Consider the following 23,565-nt stretch of genomic DNA (forward strand, 5'->3'; position numbering starts at 1 on the left):
CCCACACAGACACGGGGAGAAAGGGCAAACTCCACACAGACAGTCACCCTAGGCCGGAATTGAACCCAGGACCCAGGAGCTCTGAGGCAGCAGTGCTAATCACCGTGCCACCCCTTTCTCTCTCTCTTTCTCACTGTCTCTGTCTCAATCTTCTGCACTGTCTCTGTCTCTCTCTCTGTCAATCTTTCTCAAGCTCTCTGTCTCTGTCTCAGTCTCAGTCTTTCTCACCGATTATCTCTCTTTCTCTGACTCAATCTTTCTCACTGTCTCTCTCTGTCTCTCTTTCTCACCATCTCTCTCTCTGCCTCAGTCTTTCTCACCGTGTCTCTCTCTCTTTCTATCTCTATCTCTCTCAATTTTTCTCACCGTCTCTCTCTGTCTCTACATTTGTCCATCAATCTTCTGGGTTCTCTCATTCTAACCCTGCTATTTCCCTTTCTTTCTGACTGTCACTTTCTCTCAAGGTCTCTCTCTCTTGCTCTTTTTGTCCCTTTCTCATTTCACACTCTGTAACATTGCAGTCACTCTTTCTTTTTCACCCTGTTGCTCTGTTTGTCTCTCTCTCTCTCTCCCTCTCCTTCAGTCTCCCTATCTCCATCGTGCCTCTGTTTCCTCTCTCTCCTAACTTTGCCATCTCTCTTTTTTTCCTGCCCTGTTGCCCTCCTCCAAGCTCTCTCTCACTCTCTCTCTCTGTCCCTCTCTCTCATGTTCAGGGGGTTGGGGCAGCGAGGAGATGGTTGGGTGGGGAGGGTGGTTTGTGATTTAGCGTATTGTCTTCGCGAAGGGAGGAATGTTTCTATGTCACTGGCAGTCGCCGGGCCTCGGAGGGAGGCAGGAACAGCAGGAGGAAGTGACTATTTCCTGCTCCTGTAGCTCAAAAGGCCATGGGAGGAAATTTGACTGGGCAGCGGTGAGGGACTATTGGAGAGTGTCTGAGGTTCATACGGCGACAGGAACTTGCGCCCCCCCTCCCTCCCCAGCCTCTGGTGATTTCCCACAGCGTGAAGAAGGCAGTGGATATCCAGCAGTGTGGACCGTTCTGTTTTCCACGGAGCCCCTTCGACCCCTCTCTCCCGGTGACTTCGCAGGTCTGAGGGTTGTGGGCACGCCGGTGTCTCAGAGGAAAAGACCACATCGCTCACTTGTTAGTCCTGGAGCTGTGACCAGCCCACAGCTGATTCAGGGGCTTGCTGCTGTCACCATGGTACCTGCAGCCTTCTAGAGACAGGTGGGTGACAAATCAATGCTTTCTCCTCCTCCTTCCGAGACCCTTACTCGACAGAGACTCTGCTGACCCCGCCCTCCCCCACAGCCCCCCAGCACCCCCGTGTGCGAACACGCACAGATTCTGTTTGAACACCATCTCTCACGCTCTGACTCCCTCTCGCTGAGCAACATCGGATCTCAGACCAGCGAGAGCACACTTCCAAATTGAGATGAAAAAAAATGAAATTCTCATCCATGTTTTCAAATATCGCCACTGCCCTCCGTATCTCTGTAACCTCCTCCAGCCCCTACACCCCTCCCTATCTCTATAACCTCCTCCAGCCCCAACAACCCTCCCTATCTCTGTAACCTCCTCCAGCCCCTACAGCCCTCCCTATCTCTATAACCTCCTCCAGCCCCTACAACCCTCCGTATCTCTGTAACCTCCTCCAGCCCGTACAACCCTCCCTATCTCTGTAACCTCCTCCAGCCCCCACAACCCTCCCTATCTCTGTAACCTCCTCCAGCTCCAACAACCCTCCCTATCTCTGTAAACTCCTCCAGCCCCCACAACCCTCCCTATCTCTGTAACCTCCTCCAGCCCCCACAACCCTCCCTATCTCTGTAAACTCCTCCAGCCCCAACAACCCTCCCTATCTCTGTAAACTCCTCCAGCTCCAACAACCCTCCCTATCTCTGTAAACTCCTCCAGCCCCCACAACCCTCCCTATCTCTGTAACCTCCTCCAGCCCCCACAACCCTCCCTATCTCTGTAACCTCCTCCAGCTCCAACAACCCTCCCTATCTCTGTAAACTCCTCCAGCCCCTACAGCCCTCCGTATCTCTGTAACCTCCTCCAGCCCCTACAATCCTCCCTATCTCTGTAACCTCCTCCAGCCCGTACAACTCTCCCTATCTCTGTAACCTCCTCCAGCCCCCACAACCCTCCCTATCTCTGTAACCTCCTCCAGCTCCAACAACCCTCCCTATCTCTGTAAACTCCTCTAGCCCCAACAACCCTCCGTATCTCTGTAACCTCCTCCAGCCCCTACACCCCTCCCTAACTCTGTAACCTCCTCCAGCCCCTGCAACCCTCCCTATCTCTGTAAACTCCTCCAGCCCCAACAACCCTCCCTATCTCTGTAACCTCCTCCAGCCACTACAACCCTCCCTATCTCTGTAACCTCCTCCAGCCCCTACACCCCTCCCTAACTCTGTAACCTCCTCCAGCCCCTACAACCCTCCCTATCTCTGTAACCTACTCCAGCCACTACAGCCCTCCCTGTCTCTGTAACCTCCTCCAGCCGCTACATCCCTCCCTATCTCTTTAACCTCCTGCAGCTCCTACATCCCTCCCTTTCTCTGTAACGTCCTCCAGGCCTGACAACCCTCCTTTTCTCTGTAACCTCCTCCAGCCCCGATACCCCTTCTTATTTCTGTAACCTCCTTCATCCCCTACAGCACTCTCTATCTCTGTAACCTCCTCCAACCCTTACACCCCTTATTATCGATGCAACCTTCTCCGGCCACTGCAGCACTCCTTTCCTTCCACAAGTCCCGACAGACGTGCTTGATGGGCGACTTGGACATTTTGAATTCTCCCTCTGTGTACCTGAACAGGCGCAGGAGTGTGGCGACTAGGGGATTTTCACAGTAACATCATTGCAGTCTTAATGTAAGCCTACTTGTGACGATAATAAAGATTATTATTATCTATGTATCCTCCTTCTGCCCCTACAACCCCGCCCGCCCCCCCCCCCCCCTACATCTCTGTAACCTCCTCCATCCCCAACAGCCCTCACTATCTATGTAACCTCCTCCATCCCTACAACCCTCACCATCTCTGGAACACTCCTCATTATCGGTGATACCTCCTCCAGCTCCTACAACAATCCCTATCTCTGTATCCTCCACCAACCCTCTCTAGCTCTGTAACCTCCTCAAACCCCTAGAACCCGCCCTGTGCCTGTAACGTCCTCCCTATCTCTGTAACCTCCTCCAGTCCAACAACCCTCTGAGATCTCTGTGCTCCTCCAATTCCAGCCTCTTGAGCATCCTTCGATTCCCATCGCTCTACCATTGGGGCCCTGCCTTCAGCTGCCTGGGGGGGGGGCCCTAGGCCCTGGAATTTTCTCCCTAAACCTCTCTATCTCTGTCTCCCCCTCTCTGTCTCCCTCTCTGTCTCTCCGTCTCTCTTTCTGTCTCCCCCTCTCTGTCTCCCTATCTGCCTCCCTCTGTCTCTCTCTCTGTCTCTCTTGCTCTATCTCTTTCTCTCTGTATGTCTCTCTCTCTCTTGCTATCTCTCTTTTTAACTCTCGCTCTCCCCCTCTCTATCTCTCTCACTCTCTCTCTCTTCCCCTCTCTGTCTCTCTCTCTTTCTGTCGCTCTCTCTCCCCATCTCTGTCTCTCTCTCTCTCTCTGTTGCTCTCTCTCTCCCCCTCTCTGTCTCTCTCTCTCTTGCTCTCCCTCTCACTTACTCACTCTCTCTCTTTCCCTCACTCTCTCTCTCTTTTCTCCTATGACATGCTCCTTCAAAGCGATTTCTTTGAGTGAGATTTCCATTGCCTGTCCCGCCCATCTCATTCTGTGTCTCCACGCTTGTGAATTGCTGTTTTTGGTAACCTTGGCTTGTTTGACCATGTTAAATGACTGAGATCAATGCAGGCTGTTGACCCAGGCCTCTGCCCCAATTCCCCTCTCAGTCAGTCCCCTCGCTCTCGCCTGTCTCTTTACCCCTCTGCGCTTCTTGACTCTCCTGTCCTGGACACCCTCCCTCTCCTTTCTCCCTGCTCCCCCCTCCCACACCCTCCCTTTCTCTCTCCACTTCCTGATTCTCCATCTCCCCTCCTCGTCTCATTTCCTTCACCAGCCGTTCTCCCCCCTCTCCCGTACGCGAGTTCGGAGCCAGACACTCCATAACAAAGGCCTTTGGTGAAGGGTGTGTTGTGTTATGTGGTTTGGAATGACACAGGCTGCCATTGGTGCAGTTTTAAGTAAAAGATGCTCCAGACTTTGAAATGAGTTCAGTGTGTTTTATTGAACTATTAGCACAGTTCTCAATGAGTTCGACTCTCTGCTAATCTAAATGTAGTAACTCAGTCTAACTGAACCAGCCTTGCTCTAAGCCATGTGCTGGGGTGTGATGCTGAGGATACACCCTGTCTCACTCTGTAGATGTTGGTCTGTGGAAAGAGGTGGGGTGTGAGTACCTGATCCCTTTTATAGTGAGATACCATCCCTGAGTGTCCTGACTGCTCATTGGTCGTGTCCTATTCTAAGTGTTCATTAGCTGCATGTTTGCATATCATGACAGGGTGCACGGTGTCAAAAGATGTATTTTGACTGACTAGTCAGCTGGACGATGGTGAAATTCACCGCATGAATCTGATACATTGTGCAATGTTCTCGGGATGAATGTTTCAACCTGAGCTCTTGTCTGAAAAACGCAACAGATTCATTGCAAACAGCTCACTTCCCATTTCTCTTAGTTTCAACACTATTCATGTCACAACCACCTGCGTTATACGCTGCACTGTTAAAGGGTCAGTACTAAGGGAGTGTTGCACTGTCAGAGGGTCAGTACTGAGGGAGTGTTGCACTGTCAGAGGGTCAGTACTGAGGGAGTGTTGCACTGTCAGAGGGTCAGTACTGAGGGAGTGCTGCACTGTTAAAGGGTCAGCACTGAGGGAGTGTTGCACTGTCAGAGGGTCAGTACTGAGGGAGTGCTGCACTGTTAAAGGGTCAGTACTGAGGGAGTGTTGCACTGTCAGAGGGTCAGTACTGAGGGAGTGCTGCACTGTCAGTGGGTCAGTTCTGAGGGAGTGCTGCACTGTCAGAGGGTCAGTACTGAGGGAGTACTGCACTGTCAGAGGGTCGGTAATGAGGGAGTGCTGCAGTGTCAGCACTCCCTCTTTGTGCTCTTTGTAAGGGCTGGTGCAGACTCGATGGGCCGAATAGCCTCGTTTCCGCACTGTAAATTCTATGATTCTATGATTCAATACTGAGGGACTGCAGCACTGTCAGAGGGTCAGTACTGAGGGAGCGCTTCACTGTCGGAGGGTCAGTGCTGACGGAGGGCTGTACAGTCTGTCTATCTCTCTCCGCAGCTCTTTCTCTGTCCGACTCTCTCAATCTCTCTGACTATGTCTCTCTTACTCACTGTCTCTCTCAAAATCTCTCTTTCTCTCTCTCTCTGTCTCTCTATCTCTCTCCGACTTTCTCTCTGTCCCTCTCTCTCTCTCTGCCCTTCTCTCTGCCCCCCTCTCTCTGCCTCTCTCTCTCTCTGCTCCTCTCTCTCTGCCACTCCCTCTTTCTGCCCCTCTCTCTGCCCCCTCTCTCTCTCTGCCCCCCTCTCTCTCTGCCCCTCTTTCTCTCTGCCTCTCTATCTCTCTGCCCCTCTCGCTCTTGCTCTCTCTGTCACTGTCTTCCTTTAAGACACTCCTTAAAACTGATTTCCCTGATCAAGCTCTTTATTGCCTGTCCCCGAGTGACCTGCGTTGAATTGGGGTTTGATTGACATTCCTGAGGCGAGCATTGGGAACATTTCATTGTTCAATAGGTGCTGGACAAATGACAGGTGTTGTTGTTGTCATTTTAACCTCTCTTACTATCTTCCAGGTTCTTCAGTGATTTCGAGTGAAGCCAGTTTCTGACGATGATTGGTGCAGCCAGGGCATTGTTTCTGCTCTCAGTTCTGATCCAAGGTATCAACGTGTAAAAATAACCAGAGCCAGAGAGAGAGAGCTGGGAGACAGGGAGAGGGAGAGAGAGACAGGTTGAGAGAGAGAGAGCTGGTAGATAGAGTGAGAGAGAGAGAGGGAGAGAGAGAGAGATAGAGATAGAGAGAGACACAGGGAGAGACGGGGAGAGAGAGACAGGGAGAGAGGAGAGAGAGAGACTAGGAGGGAGAGAGACAGGGAGAGAGAGATTGAGAGAGAGAGAGACAGGGAGAGAGAGATAGGGAGAGAGAGAAACAGGGAGAGAGAGAGAGAAAGGGAGAGAGAAAGACAGGCAGAGAGATAGAGACAAGGGGAGAGAGAGAGAGACGGGGAAGAGAGAGACAGAGACAGGGAGAGAGATAGAGAGATAGAGAGGGAGCGAGAGACAGGGCGAGAAAGAGAGACAGGGAAACAGAGATACAGAGAAAGTGGGAGCGAGAGACAGAGAGCGAGAAACAGAGAGAGCGAGAGAGACGGGGAGAGCAAGAGACAGAGAGAGGGGGGAGGGGGCGGCACAGTAAAACACAGTAAACCCTGATGTACCATTAATCTACTGCTAGACAATGAGAGTGAGAGAACATAGGCTTTATTACACAAGAACCTGCCTGCCTGAGATCGCTGTAACAACTGAGTGCCGTCCCAGGCGGCCGGTCTGTATACCGACCGGGGGGAGGAGCCAGAGGCGGAGCCCACCAGGGTTCCAGTACACTACATGGAAAGGGATCATATTACAGTACTCTACAGACAACTTATTCTGGTGAATACATTCACCACATTCACCCCCTGTTAAAAAAATGAAGTCCATCAGGGGTGAAGTGGGGTCATCAAATGTTCAGTCTGTCTGGAGGCCAGACTCTTCGATTGGACCTCCTCAGCCCTGGCGGTGCGGCGGGTGCTGCCGATGTAGTCGTTGACTCCGGGAGCGTGTCGTCTGGAGCTTCGGTCCGGCATGTCGGCGACGGTTGAGTAATGGGGTAGGCAGGGGGAGGTGGATAGCGGTAAGTGGGAGGTGGATGACGGCAGGGTAGGCTCGGGACAGTACAGGAGCCCCGGGGTGGGGGGGGGGGCGTAAAGGGTTGGGGGGGTGGCGGTAGGGGGGGGGGCACATTGGCATGGGATCCAGCAGGGGCCAGGTCCCAGAGGGAGACCGTATCGTGCTGTCCAACGTGGTGCGCGACGAAGGCGTATTGGGGGTTGGCGTGCAGCAGCTGGACCCTCTCGACCAGGGGGTCGGTCTTCTGGTTCCTCATATGCTTCCGGAGAAGGATAGGTCCCGGAGTTGTCAGACAGGATGGAAGCGAGACACCGGAGGTGGACTTCCTGGGGAAGACAAACAAGCGGTCGTGAGGGGTCTCATTCGTGGCTATGCAGAGGAGCGACCTAATGGAGTGGAGGACGTCGGGGAGGACCTCCTGCCAGCTGGGAATCGGGAGACTTCTAGGCCGGAGGGCAAGAAGGACAGCCTTCCATACCGTCGCGTTCTCCCTCTCCACCTGCCCATTTCCCCGGGGATTGTAGCTGGTAGTCCTGCTCGAGGCGATGCCCTTGCTGAGCAGGTACTGACGCAGCTCATCACTCATGAATGAGGTGCCTCGGTCACTGTGGACGTATTCAGGGAAACCAAACAGGGTGAAGTTATAACAGTGGCCGAGGTCATTCCGGGACATGGGATAGCGAAGGGGAAGCGGGAGTATTCGTCAACGACGGTTAGGAAGTATATATTACAGTTGGTGGAAGGGAGGGGCCTTTGAAGTCGATGCTGAGGCGCTCAAAGGGCCGAGAGGCCTTTACCAGGTGGGCCTTGTCTGGCCGGTAGAAGTGCGGTTTGCACTCCGCGCAGACTTGGCAGTCCCTGGTCATGGCCCTGACCTCCTCGGTGGAGTAGGGCAGGTTGCGGGCTTTAATAAAGTGGATAAGCCGAATGTCCCCTGGGTGACAGAGGTCATTGTGGATAGCCCGAAGTCGGTCATCTTGCGCGCTGGCACATGTGCCGCGGGACAGGGCATCTGGGGGCTCGTTGAGCTCCCCAGGACGATACTTAATATCTGAGTATAGGTGGAGAGTTTGATTCTCCACCTCAAGATTTTGTCGTTTTTTATTTTGCCCCGTTGTGCGTTGTCGAACGTAAAGGCAACCGACCGCTGGTCGGTGACGAGGGTGAACCTCCTACCGGCTAGGTAGTGCCTCCAATGCCGCACAGCATCCACAATGGCTTGCGCTTCCTTCTCGACAGAGGAGTGTTGAATCTCGGAGGCTTGGAGGGTTCTAGAAAAGGCGACTGGCCTGCCCGCCTGGTAGAGGGGGGCGGCCAGGGCGACGTCTGACACATCGATCTCTACCTGAAAGGGATGGACTCGTCCACCGCGTGCATCGCGGCTTTGGCAATATGTTCCTTGATGCGGCTGAAGGCCGCGCGGGCCTCAGCCGTCAGGGGGAATATAGTGGCTTTGATAAGTGGGAGAGGGGGGGGTGGAGTACACTACATGGAAAGGGATCATATTACAGTACTCTACAGACAACTTATTCTGGTGAATACATTCATCACAAACCCCCTTGACCACAACTCGTATGATGCCTCTCACTTTTTTCTGCAATGTGGCTCATCTCTCCAGGCATCTCCCCCTCCCCCAAGGCATCTCCTCCTCCCCATGGCATTCCCCCAACCCCCTGGCCATGGGCATGGTCCCAGAGCTGTGTCCCATCCCCTGGGTGTTTTGATGTTGGCTGCTGCATGTGATCAAGGTGTGATTGGAATGCTAGGCAATGACTCCCACATACTACATGGCCCACCCACCCATGGAAACCCATTTAGGTTGTGTGAAGTGCTCACTTAACCACGATTGCCAGGGGCCTCAGCAGTCGGTGGAGGTTATGGGTGGCCAGTGGGGCAGATGGGCAGGGTAAATGGTTGCCCCAGGAACGGGTACACACGATCCAGGGGTGGCATGGTGGTGCCACGCCCGTTTGCCCCTCCCTCCCATGGCGGCCCACCCCTGCGTAGGATCACCCACCCCGATCCGAGAACTGAGGTGGCAAGCCCAGCACCCCCGGGCCTTTTGCCTGTCCCCCCTCCTCGGCTCCCCGCGGAAGCCCTTCTGCCAGGTTCCCGTTTTTCAAATGGAGTACTAATCGGCGCCAGTGTGAGCCTCTGTTGGGGAGGCCACTGATTGCGGGGGGTCATTGGATATGGGCTGGCTCCTGAAAATGGGATGGAAATAGGGCTTCAGGGTGATAATTGGTTTCTCGCCACGCTACGGCGTGATCCCCATTGTGCCTGCGGGAGCGGCCGGTTGCACCGCTAACTGTTTGGCGCCTGGCGCGGTTCTCGTTTTTGGCCACTCCCGCTACCCACCGGCCTCATTCCGTATGAGGGAGAGCGCAATGCGGCCGGAGAATCGCACCCAGCGAGAGAGAGAGAAAGAGAGAGAGAGGGACAGAGGGCACAATTCTCCGGAACAATTTCTAGGTGTGGTAGCGAGCGGGACTCACCGCGAGCTTCCCAGTGCTCGGCCCAGCGAGGCCGGCAATGCAATTCAACGTTAATTGGTCCAGTTAACGGTGCCTCATGAGCTTCTCACTGCAAATGAAGGCTCGCCAGTTGCTTCACCCGCCCCGCGCTCGCCAGTCCCCCCACTAACAAGGCTGAGCAGCACTTAGGCTGCACTTGCTCTGCCAACCCCACCCAGCTCGCAACAATGGCACCCAGGAGACTGGCCCCAAGATTTGGGGACGCTGACCTGGGAGGCCCGCAGACACGGTGGGGGCCAGGAGGGATGTACTGTTACCATGAGGGTCCCGTATGGTGAGTCACAGGGCAGCCAGTGCTGCCTGGGATGAGGTGGCAGCAGCTGTCAGCTTGGGAAGTGTGACCAGCAGGACTGGCCACAGGGTCGGAAGGAGGTTAACGACTTACCGGGCACCAACGCCCCCTCCCCCATCTCCCCAAAGGGAGCATCCACCCCTCAAATCCCCATGTGACCCCCAGCCCTTCCTCCACCCCCCCCCCTTCAATCCTCCCAACCCCTCCTTCACACTCTGTGGTAAACCACTGCTGCACCTATATTAGGTGATGTATGGTAGGACCTGTACTACAGGTACAACGGTAGTCCCGGCCTGCTGGCCCCACCCAGTAGGCGGAGTATAAATATGTGTGTCCTCCGTGCAGCAGCCATTTCGCCAGATGCTGTGGGAGGCCACACATCTTAGAGCAATAAAGCCTCAGCTGTATTCAACTCTCGTCTTTGTGCAATTGATCGTGCATCAATTTCTTGCTCTAAGATGAGTGCAATTGATCGTGCATCACACCCCCTCTCCCATCACTGCGAACCAAGCTTGTGGCTAAAGGTACTCCAAATGTGTGTCCTCATCAAAAGCTCTCCCATAATCGGCCAGAGAGGCCCAAACTGGCGGTGGGGTGCCGGACTTGAGAATCGTCACCACCTTTGAGGAGTGGGCCCTGGAGGTGATGGGGATGATTGAGGATGGGGTCACCCGCGCGGAGGCTGGCGGACGCCGCAGAGGTGAGGAACCACCGGGCTCCACCAGAGGACCTGTCGAACGTGATTTGTTACTGCCTTACTGACTGATCCATCCCTCCCACTGACCACATGTCCATTCTCCCACAGGCCTCCCGCCGACGACGCCGGCACATCCCCGGTGCCACCCTCTCCTGACTCTGAGGAGACCATCTCGGAGGGGAGCTACGAGGATGAAACTATTATAGCTGCGGCACAGCTGTGTCCCTCCCCCGGAGGCAGGAACCCCTAGGCGAGACAGCAGTCGGAGATCTGCTGGATCCCAGGACCAGCTGGGTCTCAGCCTGATGCTGAGCCTGCGGTACAGAGGTACTGGGAGCTGATGGAGCGGCTGGGACATAGAGGGAAATGTCAGCATCACTCCAGCAAATCCGTAGCCGATCGGAGGAGTCCCAGAGGCTACGGGCGCAGGAGATGTCGCTGGCAAAGGGTGGCACTGAGGCCAACACTGCTAGGATTGCGGCCGCAGTGGAGAGCCTGGTGCACGACGTCGGAACCATGAGTAAAGGTATCCAAGGCATTGCTCAGTCGGTGACGGCCATGGCTGAGGGTCTTGGCAGAATGTCCGACTCGCTGGCAGATGTCACCCAGTACCAGGCTGACCTTGATGAGGTGCTACGGGACATGTCCCGCTCTCAGATGGGAATATCCGAGGTGCCGGAGAGCATGTCCCAGTCTCTGAGGAGCATTGTCGAGGGCATCAACACGATGCTGTGGACCATGTGGAACTAGCAGAGCAGATGATGCAGGGGCATCCGGGGCTTGAACCAGCTTCCCCTCCATCTCAAGGGGAACCCCAGGGCCCTATGTGCACTGACCAGGAGGAGGGGGTGCGGAGTGCCAACCCGGACCCGTCCCATAGAGTGGGGATGGCGGCAACCCACCTCTGATCAGGCTGCCTCTTGAAGTCAGCACATGGGACAGGCCGTCACGTCTGTGCATGTGCCGCCGACAAGTGAGCCAGGGCCCTCCAGCCTCAAAGACCCCAGATGACGTCCGCCAGGGGCATCGAAGGCCATGGGCCGAGGTAGGCAGCTGGCTGCCTCCACCTCAGTTGTGCATTCTAGTGAAACAGCTAGATGTAGTGGTAGAGCAGGAAGGGCCAAGCATGATGAGGATCACCGAGGGCACCAGAGGTGGGGGTGGGGGTTGCGGGGGAGTAGACAGCGGGTGAGGAGGGTAGATAGCGGGTGGGGAGGGGGGGGGGGTGGGGGGGGAGTTGAGGGGAGTAGATAGCAGGTGGGGAGGGGGGGGGGAGTGGGGTGGGAGTTGAGGTGAGTAGATAGAGGGTGGGGAGGGGGGGGTGGGGTGGGAGTTGAGGGGAGTCGATAGCGGGTGGGGAGGGGGGGGGGGTGGGGTGGGAGTTGAGGGGAGTAGATAGAGGGTGGGGAGGGGGGGGTGGGGTGGGAGTTGAGGGGAGTCGATAGCGGGTGGGGAGGGGGGGGGAGTGGGGTGGGAGTTGAGGGGAGTAGATAGCGGGTGGGGAGGGGGGGGAGTGGGGTGGGAGTTGAGGGGAGTAGATAGCGGGTGGGGAATGGGGGGGGAGTGGGGTGGGAGTTGAGGGGAGTAGATAGCGGGTGGGGGGGGAGTGGGGTGGGAGTTGAGGGGAGTAGATAGCGGGTGGGGAGGGGGGGGAGTGGGTAGGAGTTGAGGGGAATAGATAGCGGGTGGGGAGGGGGGGGAGTGGGGTGGGAGTTGAGGGGAGTAGATAGCGGGTGGGGAGGGGGGAGTGGGGTGGGAGTTGAGGGGAGTAGATAGCGGGTGGGGAGGGGGGGGAGTGGGGTGGGAGTTGAGGGGAGTAGATAGCGGGTGGGGAGGGGGGGGTGGGGTGGGAGTTGAGGGGAGTAGATAGCGAGTGGGGAGGGGGGGAGTGGGGTGGGAGTTGAGGGGAGTAGATAGTGGGTGGGGAGGGGGGGGAGTGGGGTGGGAGTTGAGGGGAGTAGATAGCGGGTGGGGAGGGGGGGGGAGTGGGGTGGGAGTTGAGGGGAGTAGATAGCGGGTGGGGAGGGGGGTGTGGGATGGGAGTTGAGGGGAGTAGATAGCGGGTGGGGAGGGGGGGAGTGGGGTGGGAGTTGAGGGGAGTAGATAGCGGGTGGGGAGGGGGGGAGTGGGGTGGGAGTTGAGGGGAGTAGATAGCGGGTGGGGAGGGGGGGAGTGGGGTGGGAGTTGAGGGGAGTAGATAGCAGGTGGGGAGGGGGGGAGTGGGGTGGGAGTTGAGGGGAGTAGATAGCGGGTGGGGAGGGGGGAGTGGGGTGGGAGTTGAGGGGAGTAGATAGCGGGTGGGGAGGGGGGGAGGAGTGGGGTGGGAGTTGAGGGGAGTAGATAGTGGATGGGGAGGGGGGGAGTGGGGTGGGAGTTGAGGGGAGTAGATAGCGGGTGGGGAGGGGGGAGTGGGGTGTGAGTTGAGGGGAGTAGATAGCGGGTGGGGAGGGGGGGAGTGGGGTGGGAGTTGAGGGGAGTAGATAGCGGGTGGGGAGGGGGGGAGTGGGGTGGGAGTTGAGGGGAGTAGATAGCGGGTGGGGAGGGGGGGGGAGTGGGGTGGGAGTTGAGGGGAGTAGATAGCGGGTGGGGAGGGGGGGTGGGGTGCGAGTTGAGGGGAGTAGATAGCGGGTGGGGAGGGGGGGGGAGTGGCGTGGGAGTTGAGGGGAGTAGATAGCGGGTGGGGAGGGGGGGTGGGGTCGGAGTTGAGGGGAGTAGATAGCGGGTGGGGAGGGGGGGGGGAGTGGGGTGGGAGTTGAGGGGAGTAGATAGCGGGTGGGGAGGGGGGGGAGTGGGGTGGGAGTTGAGGGGAGTAGATAGCGGGTGGGGTGGTGGGGAGTGGGGTGGGTGTTGAGGGGAGTAGATAGCGGGTAGGGAGGGGGGGGAGTTGGGTGGGAGTTGAGGGGAGTAGATAGCGGGTGGGGAGAGGGGGGGAGTGGGGTGGGAGTTGAGGGGAGTAGATAGCGGGTGGGGAGGGGGGAGTGGGGTGGGAGTTGAGGGGAGTAGATAGCGGGTGGGGAGAGGGGGGGAGTGGGGTGGGAGTTGAGGGGAGTAGATAGCGGGTGGGGAGGGGGGGGAGTGGGGTGGGAGTTGAGGGGAGAAGATAGCGGGTGGGGAGGGGGAGGGGGAGTAGATAGCGGGTGGAGAGGGGGGGCGGGAGTAGATAGCGGGTGGGGAGGGGGGTTTGGTGGCGGCACCATCAGGAGGGGGGTATTGTACAACACATTAAACACCTTTTCGCACAACCGTTATGATGCCTCTGTCACTTCCTTCTGCAATGTGGGCTGACCTCCTGACCCTTTGCCCGCTTCTATAGGCATCACCCCCCCCAGCACCCTCCCCATGGCACTCACCCACCCTCTGTCTGTGGACATGTCCCCGGAGCTGTGTCCCATCCCCTGGGTGTTCGGATGTTCCGTGTGTGATGTTGCCTCCCGCAGTGTTCAGGCACAGTGTCCAGGTACCACGATGCAATTGGGATGCTAGGCAATGACTCCCACATGCTACATGGCGCGCCCACCCTCGGGAATCCACTTGGCATCTGTGAAGTCCTCACTTAACCACGACTGCCAATTCCCTATTGTCAATAACCGTCAGCTGCGCAGCCAGAGGCTTCAGCAGTCGGTGGGGGTTACGGGTGGTCCGGGTCAGACGGCCAGGGACACGGGGTGCCCCCGGAATAGTCCAGGGGTTGGCATGGTGGTGCCACAAGCAGTTGTACCCCGGTTGACCCCCTAGCGCTATCCCCCACACTCGCATTATGGCCCACCCCTGCGGGGGATCACCCACCCCCCATCGAGCACAGCGGCAGCAAGCCCAGCACCCACAGGCTCTTTGCCTGTGAACAAAAATGGTACTCCCCTCCTCAGCTCCCCAAAGAAACCCTTCCACCAGGTTCATGTTTTTCAAAAGGAGTTATTATCAGCGCCAGCGTGACCACTTGCTGAGGAGGCCGCTGAATGCCATTGGATATGGGGTGGCACTCGTTAATTGTATGGAAATTGGGCTTAAGTGCTGACAATTGGTTTCTCTCCTGTTGCGGTGAGATCCCAATTTCGCCTACGGGAGCGGGCCGTTTGCATCACAAACTGTTTGGCGCCTGGCGCATTTCTCATTTTTAGCCTCTCCCGATATTCACCGGCCTCATTACGCTTGAGTGAGAACGTAACAAGGCTGCAGTATCGCACCCAGAGAGAGAGAGAGAGAGAGACCGGGAGTGAGAGAGGAATAGCGAGTGAGGAAAATTGAGGATGTGTGATACATGAAAGTTAAAAACAAATGACCGTGGATGCTGGAATCTGAAACAAAAACAGAAAATACTGGGCAATCTCAGCAGGACTGACAGCATCTGTGGAGAGAGAAGAGTCTGGACGACTCTTTGTCAAAGCTGACAATAAAGGACGATAGCGGACAAGAGGATGACACTGTGACAATCCAGAATCAAAACATTAGTTCCCTTCTCCCTCTCCAGATCCAGTCAGGTCTGGTGAGATTGACCGGTGGTATATTCCAGTCTTCTCTCGAAATCTGATCGGAAAGATTAATATGTCAGAGAAATATATCACTGAAGCCATGACAGATAAAAGGTAAGGAAAGAAAAACTGAGTGAGAATGAACAGATGAAGGAGAGACTGTTGGAGAATAGAAAATTTGGGATTCCCCATCCTCCTCCAGCCCCTCACGAAGTCCCAAAGCCTCTCACAGCCAATGAAGGGCTCGTTTTGTCACTGTTGCAATGCAGGAACAAAACACCAGTGTGCGCACAGCAAACTTCACAGACTCCCTCAGAACTGAGCTTCCGACAGTGCAGCACTCCCTCAGAACTGATCCTCTGACAGTGCAGCATCCCTCAGAACTGACCCTCTGACAGTGCAGCATCCCTCAGAACTGACCCTCTGACAATGCAGCACTCCCTCAGTACTGACCCTCTGACAGTGCAGCACTCCCTCAGTACTGACCCTCTGACAGTGCAGCAATCCCTCAGTACTGATCCTCTGACAGTGCAGCACTCCCTCAGAAGTGAACCTCTGACAATGCAGCACTCCCTCAATACTGACCCTCTGACAGTGCAGGACTCCCTCAGTACTGACCCTCTGACAGTGCAGCGCTCCCTCAGTACTGACACTTTGACAGTGCAGCACTCCCTCAGTACTGACCCTCTGACAGTGCAGCGCTCCCTCAGTACTGACCCTCTGACAGTGCAGCACTCCCTTTGAGCTGACATTCCGACAGTACAGCACTCCCTCAGTATTGACCCTCTGACAGTGTAATGCTCCCTCAGTACTGACGTTCCGACAGTGAAGAACTCTCTCAGTACTGACCCTCTGGCAGTGCAGCATTCCTTCAGTGCTGACCCACCAACAGTGCAGCACTCCCTCAAAACTGGAACTCTGACAGTGCAGCGCTCCGTCAGTACGGACTCTCCCACAGTCCAGCACTCCATCCAAACTGACCCTCTGACAGTGCAGCACTCCCTCAGTACTGACCCTCAGACAGTGCAGCACTCCCTCTTTACTAACCCTCCGACAGTGCAGCACTCTGAGGCCTGAGGGTTACCACTGCCGGGCTATCCGAGATATTTAAACAGATGATTTGAACACATTCTGGATCTTGTGTTGTGAAATGCATATCATTTCTTCCCAGGAGTGGTCTCAACTGAATCGAACTGCAAAATTATACTGCCAGAGTCATTGACAGGATACATTGGATTGTGCATGCTGATTCCATGTAACTACAGTCATGCCGGCATCCTGAATACATCACAGTTTGAAGCTGGTTGGTACAAGCAGAATCAGACATCGTCTCCGGTGACCATCTACGACGTGGTCCAGTATTTTATCCACCAGGATTACAGATTCCGTACTCAGCTGATAGGCAACCTTACCGAGCTCGACTGTTCCCTCGCCATAAACAGCATCGGAGACGGAGATGATGGAACGTATTATTTCAGAATCAAGCTGCTTGATCTTAATCAAACTTGCAAGAGCGCGCCACTCAGTATAACAGTTTCAGGTGAATTTTATTTTCTCCAGTACAAAATAAAGGCACCGCCACACTGTCCCCATCAAATACTCCCAGCACACTGTCCCCATCAAACACTCCCAGCACACTGTCCGCGTCAAACACTCCCAGAACAGGTACAGCACACTGTCCCCATCAAACACTCCCAGCACACTGTCCGCGTCAAACACTCCCAGAACAGGTACAGCTCACTGTCCCCATCAAACACTCCCAGCACACTGTCCGCGTCAAACACTCCCAGAACAGGTACAGCACACTGTCCCCATCAAACACTCCCAGCACACTGTCCGCGTCAAACACTCCCAGAACAGGTACAGCACACTGTCCCCATCAAACACTCCCAGCACACTGTCCGCGTCAAACACTCCCAGAACAGGTACAGCACACGGTCTCCATCAAACACTCCGGGAAAAGGTATCGCATACTGTCCCCGTCAAACACGCCCAGCACACGGTTCGCGTAAAACGCTTCCAGAACAGGTACAGCACAGTGTCCCCGTCAAACACTGCCAGCACACTGTCCCCGTCAAACACTCCCAGAACAGGTACCGCACACTGTCCCCGTCAAACACTCCCAGAACAGGTACAGCACACGGTCTCCATCAAACACTCCGGGAAAAGTTATCGCATACTGTCCCCGTCAAACACGCCCAGCACACGGTTCGCGTAAAACGCTTCCAGAACAGGTACAGCACACTGTCCCCATCAAACACTCCCGGAACAGGTACAGCACACTGTCCACATCAAACACTGCCAGCACACTGTCCCCGTCAAACACTCCCAGCACACTGACCCCGTCAAACACTCCCAGAACAGGTACAGCACACTGTCCCCGTCAAACACTCCCAGCACACTGACCCCGTCAAACACTCCCAGAACAGGTACAGCACACTGTCCCCATCAAACACTGCCAGCACACTGTCCCCGTCAAACACTCCCAGAACAGGTACAGCACACTGTCCCCGTCAAACACAACCAGCACACTGTCCCCGTCAAACACTCCCAGAACAGGTACAGCACACGGTCTCCATCAAACACTCCGGGAAAAGTTATCGCATACTGTCCCCGTCAAACACGCCCAGCACACGGTTCGCGTAAAACGCTTCCAGAACAGGTACAGCACACTGTCCCCATCAAACACTCCCGGAACAGGTACAGCACACTGTCCACATCAAACACTGCCAGCACACTGTCCCCGTCAAACACTCCCAGCACACTGACCCCGTCAAACACTCCCAGAACAGGTACAGCACACTGTCCCCGTCAAACACTGCCAGCACACTGTCCCCGTCAAACACTCCCAGAACAGGTACAGCACACTGTCCCCGTCAAACACAACCAGCACACTGTCCCCGTCAAACACTCCCAGAACAGGTACAGCACACTGTCCCCATCAAACACTCCCAGCACAGTGTCCCGGTCAAACACTCCCAGAACAGCGACAGCACACTGACCCCGTCAAACACTCCCAGAACAGGTACAGCACACTGTCCACGTCAAACACTCCCAGCACACTGTCCACGTCAAACACTCCAAAAACAGGTACAGCACACTGTCCCCGTCAAACACTCCCAGAACACTGTCCACGTCAAACACTCCCAGAACAGGTACAGCACACTGTCCCCGTCAAACACTCCCAGAACAGGTACAGCACACGGTCTCCATCAAACACTCCGGGAAAAGTTATCGCATACTGTCCCCGTCAAACACGCCCAGCACACGGTTCGCGTAAAACGCTTCCAGAACAGGTACAGCACACTGTCCCCATCAAAAACTCCCGGAACAGGTACAGCACACTGTCCCCGTCAAACACTCCCAGCACACTGACCCCGTCAAACACTCCCAGAACAGGTACAGCACACTGTCCCCATCAAACACTGCCAGCACACTGTCCCCGTCAAACACTCCCAGAACAGGTACAGCACACTGTCCCCGTCAAACACAACCAGCACACTGTCCCCGTCAAACACTCCCAGAACAGGTACAGCACACTGTCCCCATCAAACACTCCCAGCACAGTGTCCCCGTCAAACACTCCCAGAACAGGTACAGCACACTGTCCCCGTCAAACACTCCCAGCACACTGTCCCCATCAACCACTCCTGGAACAGGTACAGCACACTGTCCCCGTCAAACACTCCCAGAACAGCTACAGCACACTGTCACCATCAAACTCTCCCAGAACAGGTACAGCACACTGCCCCCATCAAACACCCCCAGCACACTGTCCCCGTCAAACACTCCCAGAACAGGTACAGCACACTGTCCCCGTCAAACACACCCAGCACAGTGTCCCCGTCAAACACTCCCAGAACAGGTACAGCACACTGTCCCCGTCAAACACACCCAGCACAGTGTCCCCGTCAAACACTCCCAGAACAGGTACAGCACACTGTCCCCATCAAACACTCCCAGCACACTGTCCCCGTCAAACACTCCCAGAACAGGTACAGCACACTGTCCCCATCAAACACACCCAGCACAGTGTCCCCGTCAAGCACTCCCAGAACAGGTACAGCACACGGTCTCCATCAAACACTCCGGGAAAAGATATCGCACACTGTCCCCGTCAAACACTCCCAGCACACTATTCCCGTCAAACACGCCCAGAACAGCTACAGCACACTGTCCCCATCAAACACTCCCGGAACAGGTACAGCACACTGTCCCCGTCAAATACTCCCATACACTGTCCCCGTCAAACACACCCAGCAGACTGTCCCCGTCAAGCACTCCCGGAACAGGTACTGCATACTGTCCCTGTCAAACACTCCCAGCACACTGTCCCCGTCAAACACTCCCAGAACAGCGACAGCACACTGCCCCCATCAAACACTCCCGGAACAGGTACAGCACACTGTCCCCGTCAAACACTCCCAGCACAATCTCCCCGTCAAACACTCCCAGAACAGGTATAGCACACTGTCCCCGTCAAACACTCCCAGCGCACTGTCCCCGTCAAACACTCCCAGAGCAGGTACTGCACACTGTCCCCGTCAAACACTCCCAGCGCACTGTCCCCGTCAAACACTCCCAGCGCACTGTCTCCGTCAAACACTCCCAGCACACTGTAACCATCAAACACTCCCGGAACAGGTACAGCACACTGTCTCCGTCAAACACTCCCAGCACACTGTCCCCATCAAACACTCCCTGAACAGGTACAGCACACTGTCCCTGTCAAACACTCCCAGCACACTGTCTCCGTCAAACACTTCCAGAACAGGTACAGCACACTGTCCCCATCAAACACTCCCAGCACACTGTCCACGTCAAACACTCCCAGAACAGGTACAGCACACTGTCCCCGTCAAACACTCCCAGAACAGGTACAGCACACTGTCCCTGTCAAACACACCCAGCACACTGTCCGCGTCAAACACTCCCTGAACAGGTACAGCACACTGTCCCCATCAAACACTCCCAGCACACTGTCCCCGTCAAACACTCCCAGGACAGCGACAGCACACTGTCCACGTCAAACACTCCCAGAACAGGTACAGCACACGGTCTCCATCAAACACTCCGGGAAAAGTTATCGCATACTGTCCCCGTCAAACACGCCCAGCACACGGTTCGCGTAAAAGGCTTCCAGAACAGGTACAGCACACTGTCCCCATCAAACACTCCCGGAACAGGTACAGCAAACTGTCCCCGTCAAACACTCCCAGCACACTGACCCCGTCAAACACACCCAGAACAGGTACAGCACACTGTCCCCATCAAACACTGCCAGCACACTGTCCCCGTCAAACACTCCCAGAACAGGTACAGCACACTGTCCCCGTCAAACACAACCAGCACACTGTCCCCGTCAAACACTCCCAGAACAGGTACAGCACACTGTCCCCATCAAACACTCCCAGCACACTGTCCCCGTCAAACACTCCCAGAACAGGTACAGCACACTGTCCCCGTCAAACACTCCCAGCACACTGTCCCCATCAACCACTCCCGGAACAGGTACAGCACACGGTCTCCATCAAACACTCCGGGAAAAGATATTGCACACTGTCCCCGTCAAACACTCCCAGCACACTATTCCCGTCAAAGACTCCCAGAACAGCTACAGCACACTGTCCTCATCAAACACTCCCGGAACAGGTACAGCACACTGTCCCCATCAAATACTCCCATACACTGTCCCCGTCAAACACACCCAGCAGACTGTCCCCGTCAAACACTCCCGGAACAGGTACTGCATACTGTCCCTGTCAAACACTCCCAGCACACTGTCCCCGTCAAACACTCCCAGAACAGCTACAGCACACTGCCCCCATCAAACACTCCCGGAACAGGTACAGCACACTGTCCCCGTCAAACACTCCCAGCACAATCGCCCTGTCAAACACTCCCAGAACAGGTACAGCACACTGTCCCCGTCAAACACTCCCAGCGCACTGTCCCCGTCAAACACTCCCAGACAGGTACTGCACACTGTCCCCGTCAGACAATTCCAGCACACTGTCCCCGTCAAACACTCCCAGCGCACTGTCTCCGTCAAACACTCCCAGCACATTGTCCCCATCAAATACTCCCGGAACAGGTACAGCACACTGTCCCCATCAAACACTCCCGGAACAGGTACTGCATACTGTCCCCGTCAAACACTCCCAGCACACTGTCCCCGTCAAACACTCCCAGCACAGTTACAGCACACTGTCCCCATCAAACACTCCCGGAACAGGTACAGCACACTGTCCCCGTCAAACACTCCCAGACAGGTACTGCACACTGTCCCCGTCAGACACTTCCAGCACACTGTCCCCGTCAAACACTCCCAGCGCACTGTCTCCGTCAAACACTCCCAGCACACTGTCCCCATCAAACACTCCCAGAACAGGTACTGCATACTGTCCCCGTCAAACACTCCCAGAACAGGTACAGCACACTGTCCCCGTCAAACACTCCCAGAACACTGTCCACGTCAAACACTCCCAGAACAGGTACAGCACACTGTCCCCGTCAAACACTCCCAGAACAGGTACAGCACACTGTCCCTGTCAAACACTCCCAGCACACTGTCCCCGTCAAACACTCCCAGCACTCTGTCCCCATCAAACACTCCCAGAACAGGCACAGCACACTGTCCCCGTCAATCACTCCAAGAACAGGTACATCACACTGTCCCCGTCAAACACACCCAGCACATTGTCCCCGTCAAACACTCCCAGCACACTGTCCCCATCAACCACTCCCGGAACAGGTACAGCACACTGTCCCCGTCCAACACTCCCAGCACACTGTCCCCATCAAACACTCCCAGCACAGTGTCCCGTCAAACACTCCCAGAACAGGTACAGCACACTGTCCCCGTCAAACACTCCCAGCACACTGTCCCCATCAACCACTCCCGGAACAGGTATAGAACACTGTCCCCGTCAAACACTCCCAGAACAGCTACAGCACACTGTCCCCATCAAACACTCCCAGAACAGGTACAGCACATTGCCCCCATCAAACACCCCCAGCACACTGTCCCCGTCAAACACTCCCAGAACAGGTACAGCACACTGTCCCCGTCAAACACACCGAGCACAGTGTCCCCGTCAAACACTCCCAGAACAGGTACAGCACACTGTCCCCGTCAAACACACCCAGCACAGTGTCCCCGTCAAACACTCCCAGAACAGGTACAGCACACTGTCCCCATCAAACACTCCCAGCACACTGTCCCCGTCAAACACTCCCAGAAGAGGTACAGCACACTGTCCCCATCAAACACACCCAACACAGTGTCCCCGTCAAACACTCCCAGAACAGGTACAGCACACGGTCTCCATCAAACACTCCGGGAAAAGATATCGCACACTGTCCCCGTCAAACACTCCCAGCACACTATTCCCGTCAAACACGCCCAGAACAGCTACAGCACACTGTCCCCATCAAACACTCCCGGAACAGGTACAGCACACTGTCCCTGTCAAACACTCCCAGCACACTGTCCCCGTCAAACACTCCCAGAACAGGTACAGCACACTGTCCCCATCAAACACTCCCAGCACACTGTCCACGTCAAACACTCCCAGAACAGGTACAGCACACTGTCCCCGTCACGCACTCCCAGAACAGGTACAGCACACTGTCCCTGTCAAACACACCCAGAACAGGTACAGCACAATGTCCCCATCAAACACTCAGCACACTGTCCACGTCAAACACTCCCAGAACAGGTACAGCACACTGTCCCCGTCACACACTCCCAGAACAGGTACAGCACACTATTCCCGTCAAACGCGCCCAGAACAGCTACAGCACACTGTCCCCATCAAACACTCCCGGAACAGGTACAGCACACTGTCCCCATCAAACACTCCCAGCACACTGTCCACGGCAAACACTCCCAGAACAGGTACAGCACACTGTCCCCGTCACGCACTCCCAGAACAGGTACAGCACACTGTCCCTGTCAAACACACCCAGAACAGGTACAGCACACTGTCCCCATCAAACACTCCCAGCACACTGTCCACGTCAAACACTCCCAGAACAGGTACAGCACACTGTCCCCGTCACACACTCCCAGAACAGGTACAGCACACTGTCCCTGTCAAACACACCCAGCACACTGTCCGCGTCAAACACTCCCAGAATAGGTACAGCACACTGTCCCCATCAAACACTCCCAGCACACTGTCCACGTCAAACACTCCCAGCACACTGTCCCGGCAAACACTCCCAGAAAAGGTACAGCACACTGTCCCCATCAAACACTCCCAGCACACTGTCCACGTCAAACACTCCCAGAACAGGTACAGCACACTGTCCCCATCAAACACTCCCAGAACAGGTACAGCACACTGTCCCTGTCAAACACACCCAGCACACTGTCCGCGTCAAACATTCCCAGTACAGGTACAGCACACTGTCCCCGTCAAACACTCCCAGAACACTGTCCACGTCAAACACTCCCAGAACAGGTACAGCACACTGTCCCTGTCAAACACACCCAGCACACTGTCCCCGTCAAACACTCCCAGCACACTGTCCCCGTCAAACACTCCCAGCACACTGTCCCCATCAAACACTCCCAGAACAGGTACAGCACACTGTCCCCGTCAAACAGTCCAAGAACAGGTACATCACACTGTCCCCGTCAAACACTCC

The 23,565-nt window shown here is 55.7% G+C and overlaps 1 protein-coding gene across 1 annotated transcript in view; it reads left to right on the plus strand.

Annotated features, from left to right (window-relative positions):
• Positions 1-900: 900 nt before the first annotated feature.
• Positions 901-23,565, plus strand: part of LOC140386508 (Schwann cell myelin protein-like) — a 90,632-nt gene continuing 67,967 nt past the window's right edge. Inside the window, exons 1-3 of the mRNA XM_072468901.1 lie at positions 901-1,228; positions 5,824-5,909; positions 16,082-16,450. Of these exons, the coding sequence (XP_072325002.1) occupies positions 5,861-5,909; positions 16,082-16,450 (418 nt within the window). The 5' untranslated portion in view covers positions 901-1,228; positions 5,824-5,860. The remainder of the gene's footprint in view (positions 1,229-5,823; positions 5,910-16,081; positions 16,451-23,565) is intronic.

This window comes from Scyliorhinus torazame, chromosome 12 (assembly GCF_047496885.1).
Source record: "Scyliorhinus torazame isolate Kashiwa2021f chromosome 12, sScyTor2.1, whole genome shotgun sequence".
Taxonomy (NCBI): domain Eukaryota; kingdom Metazoa; phylum Chordata; class Chondrichthyes; order Carcharhiniformes; family Scyliorhinidae; genus Scyliorhinus; species Scyliorhinus torazame.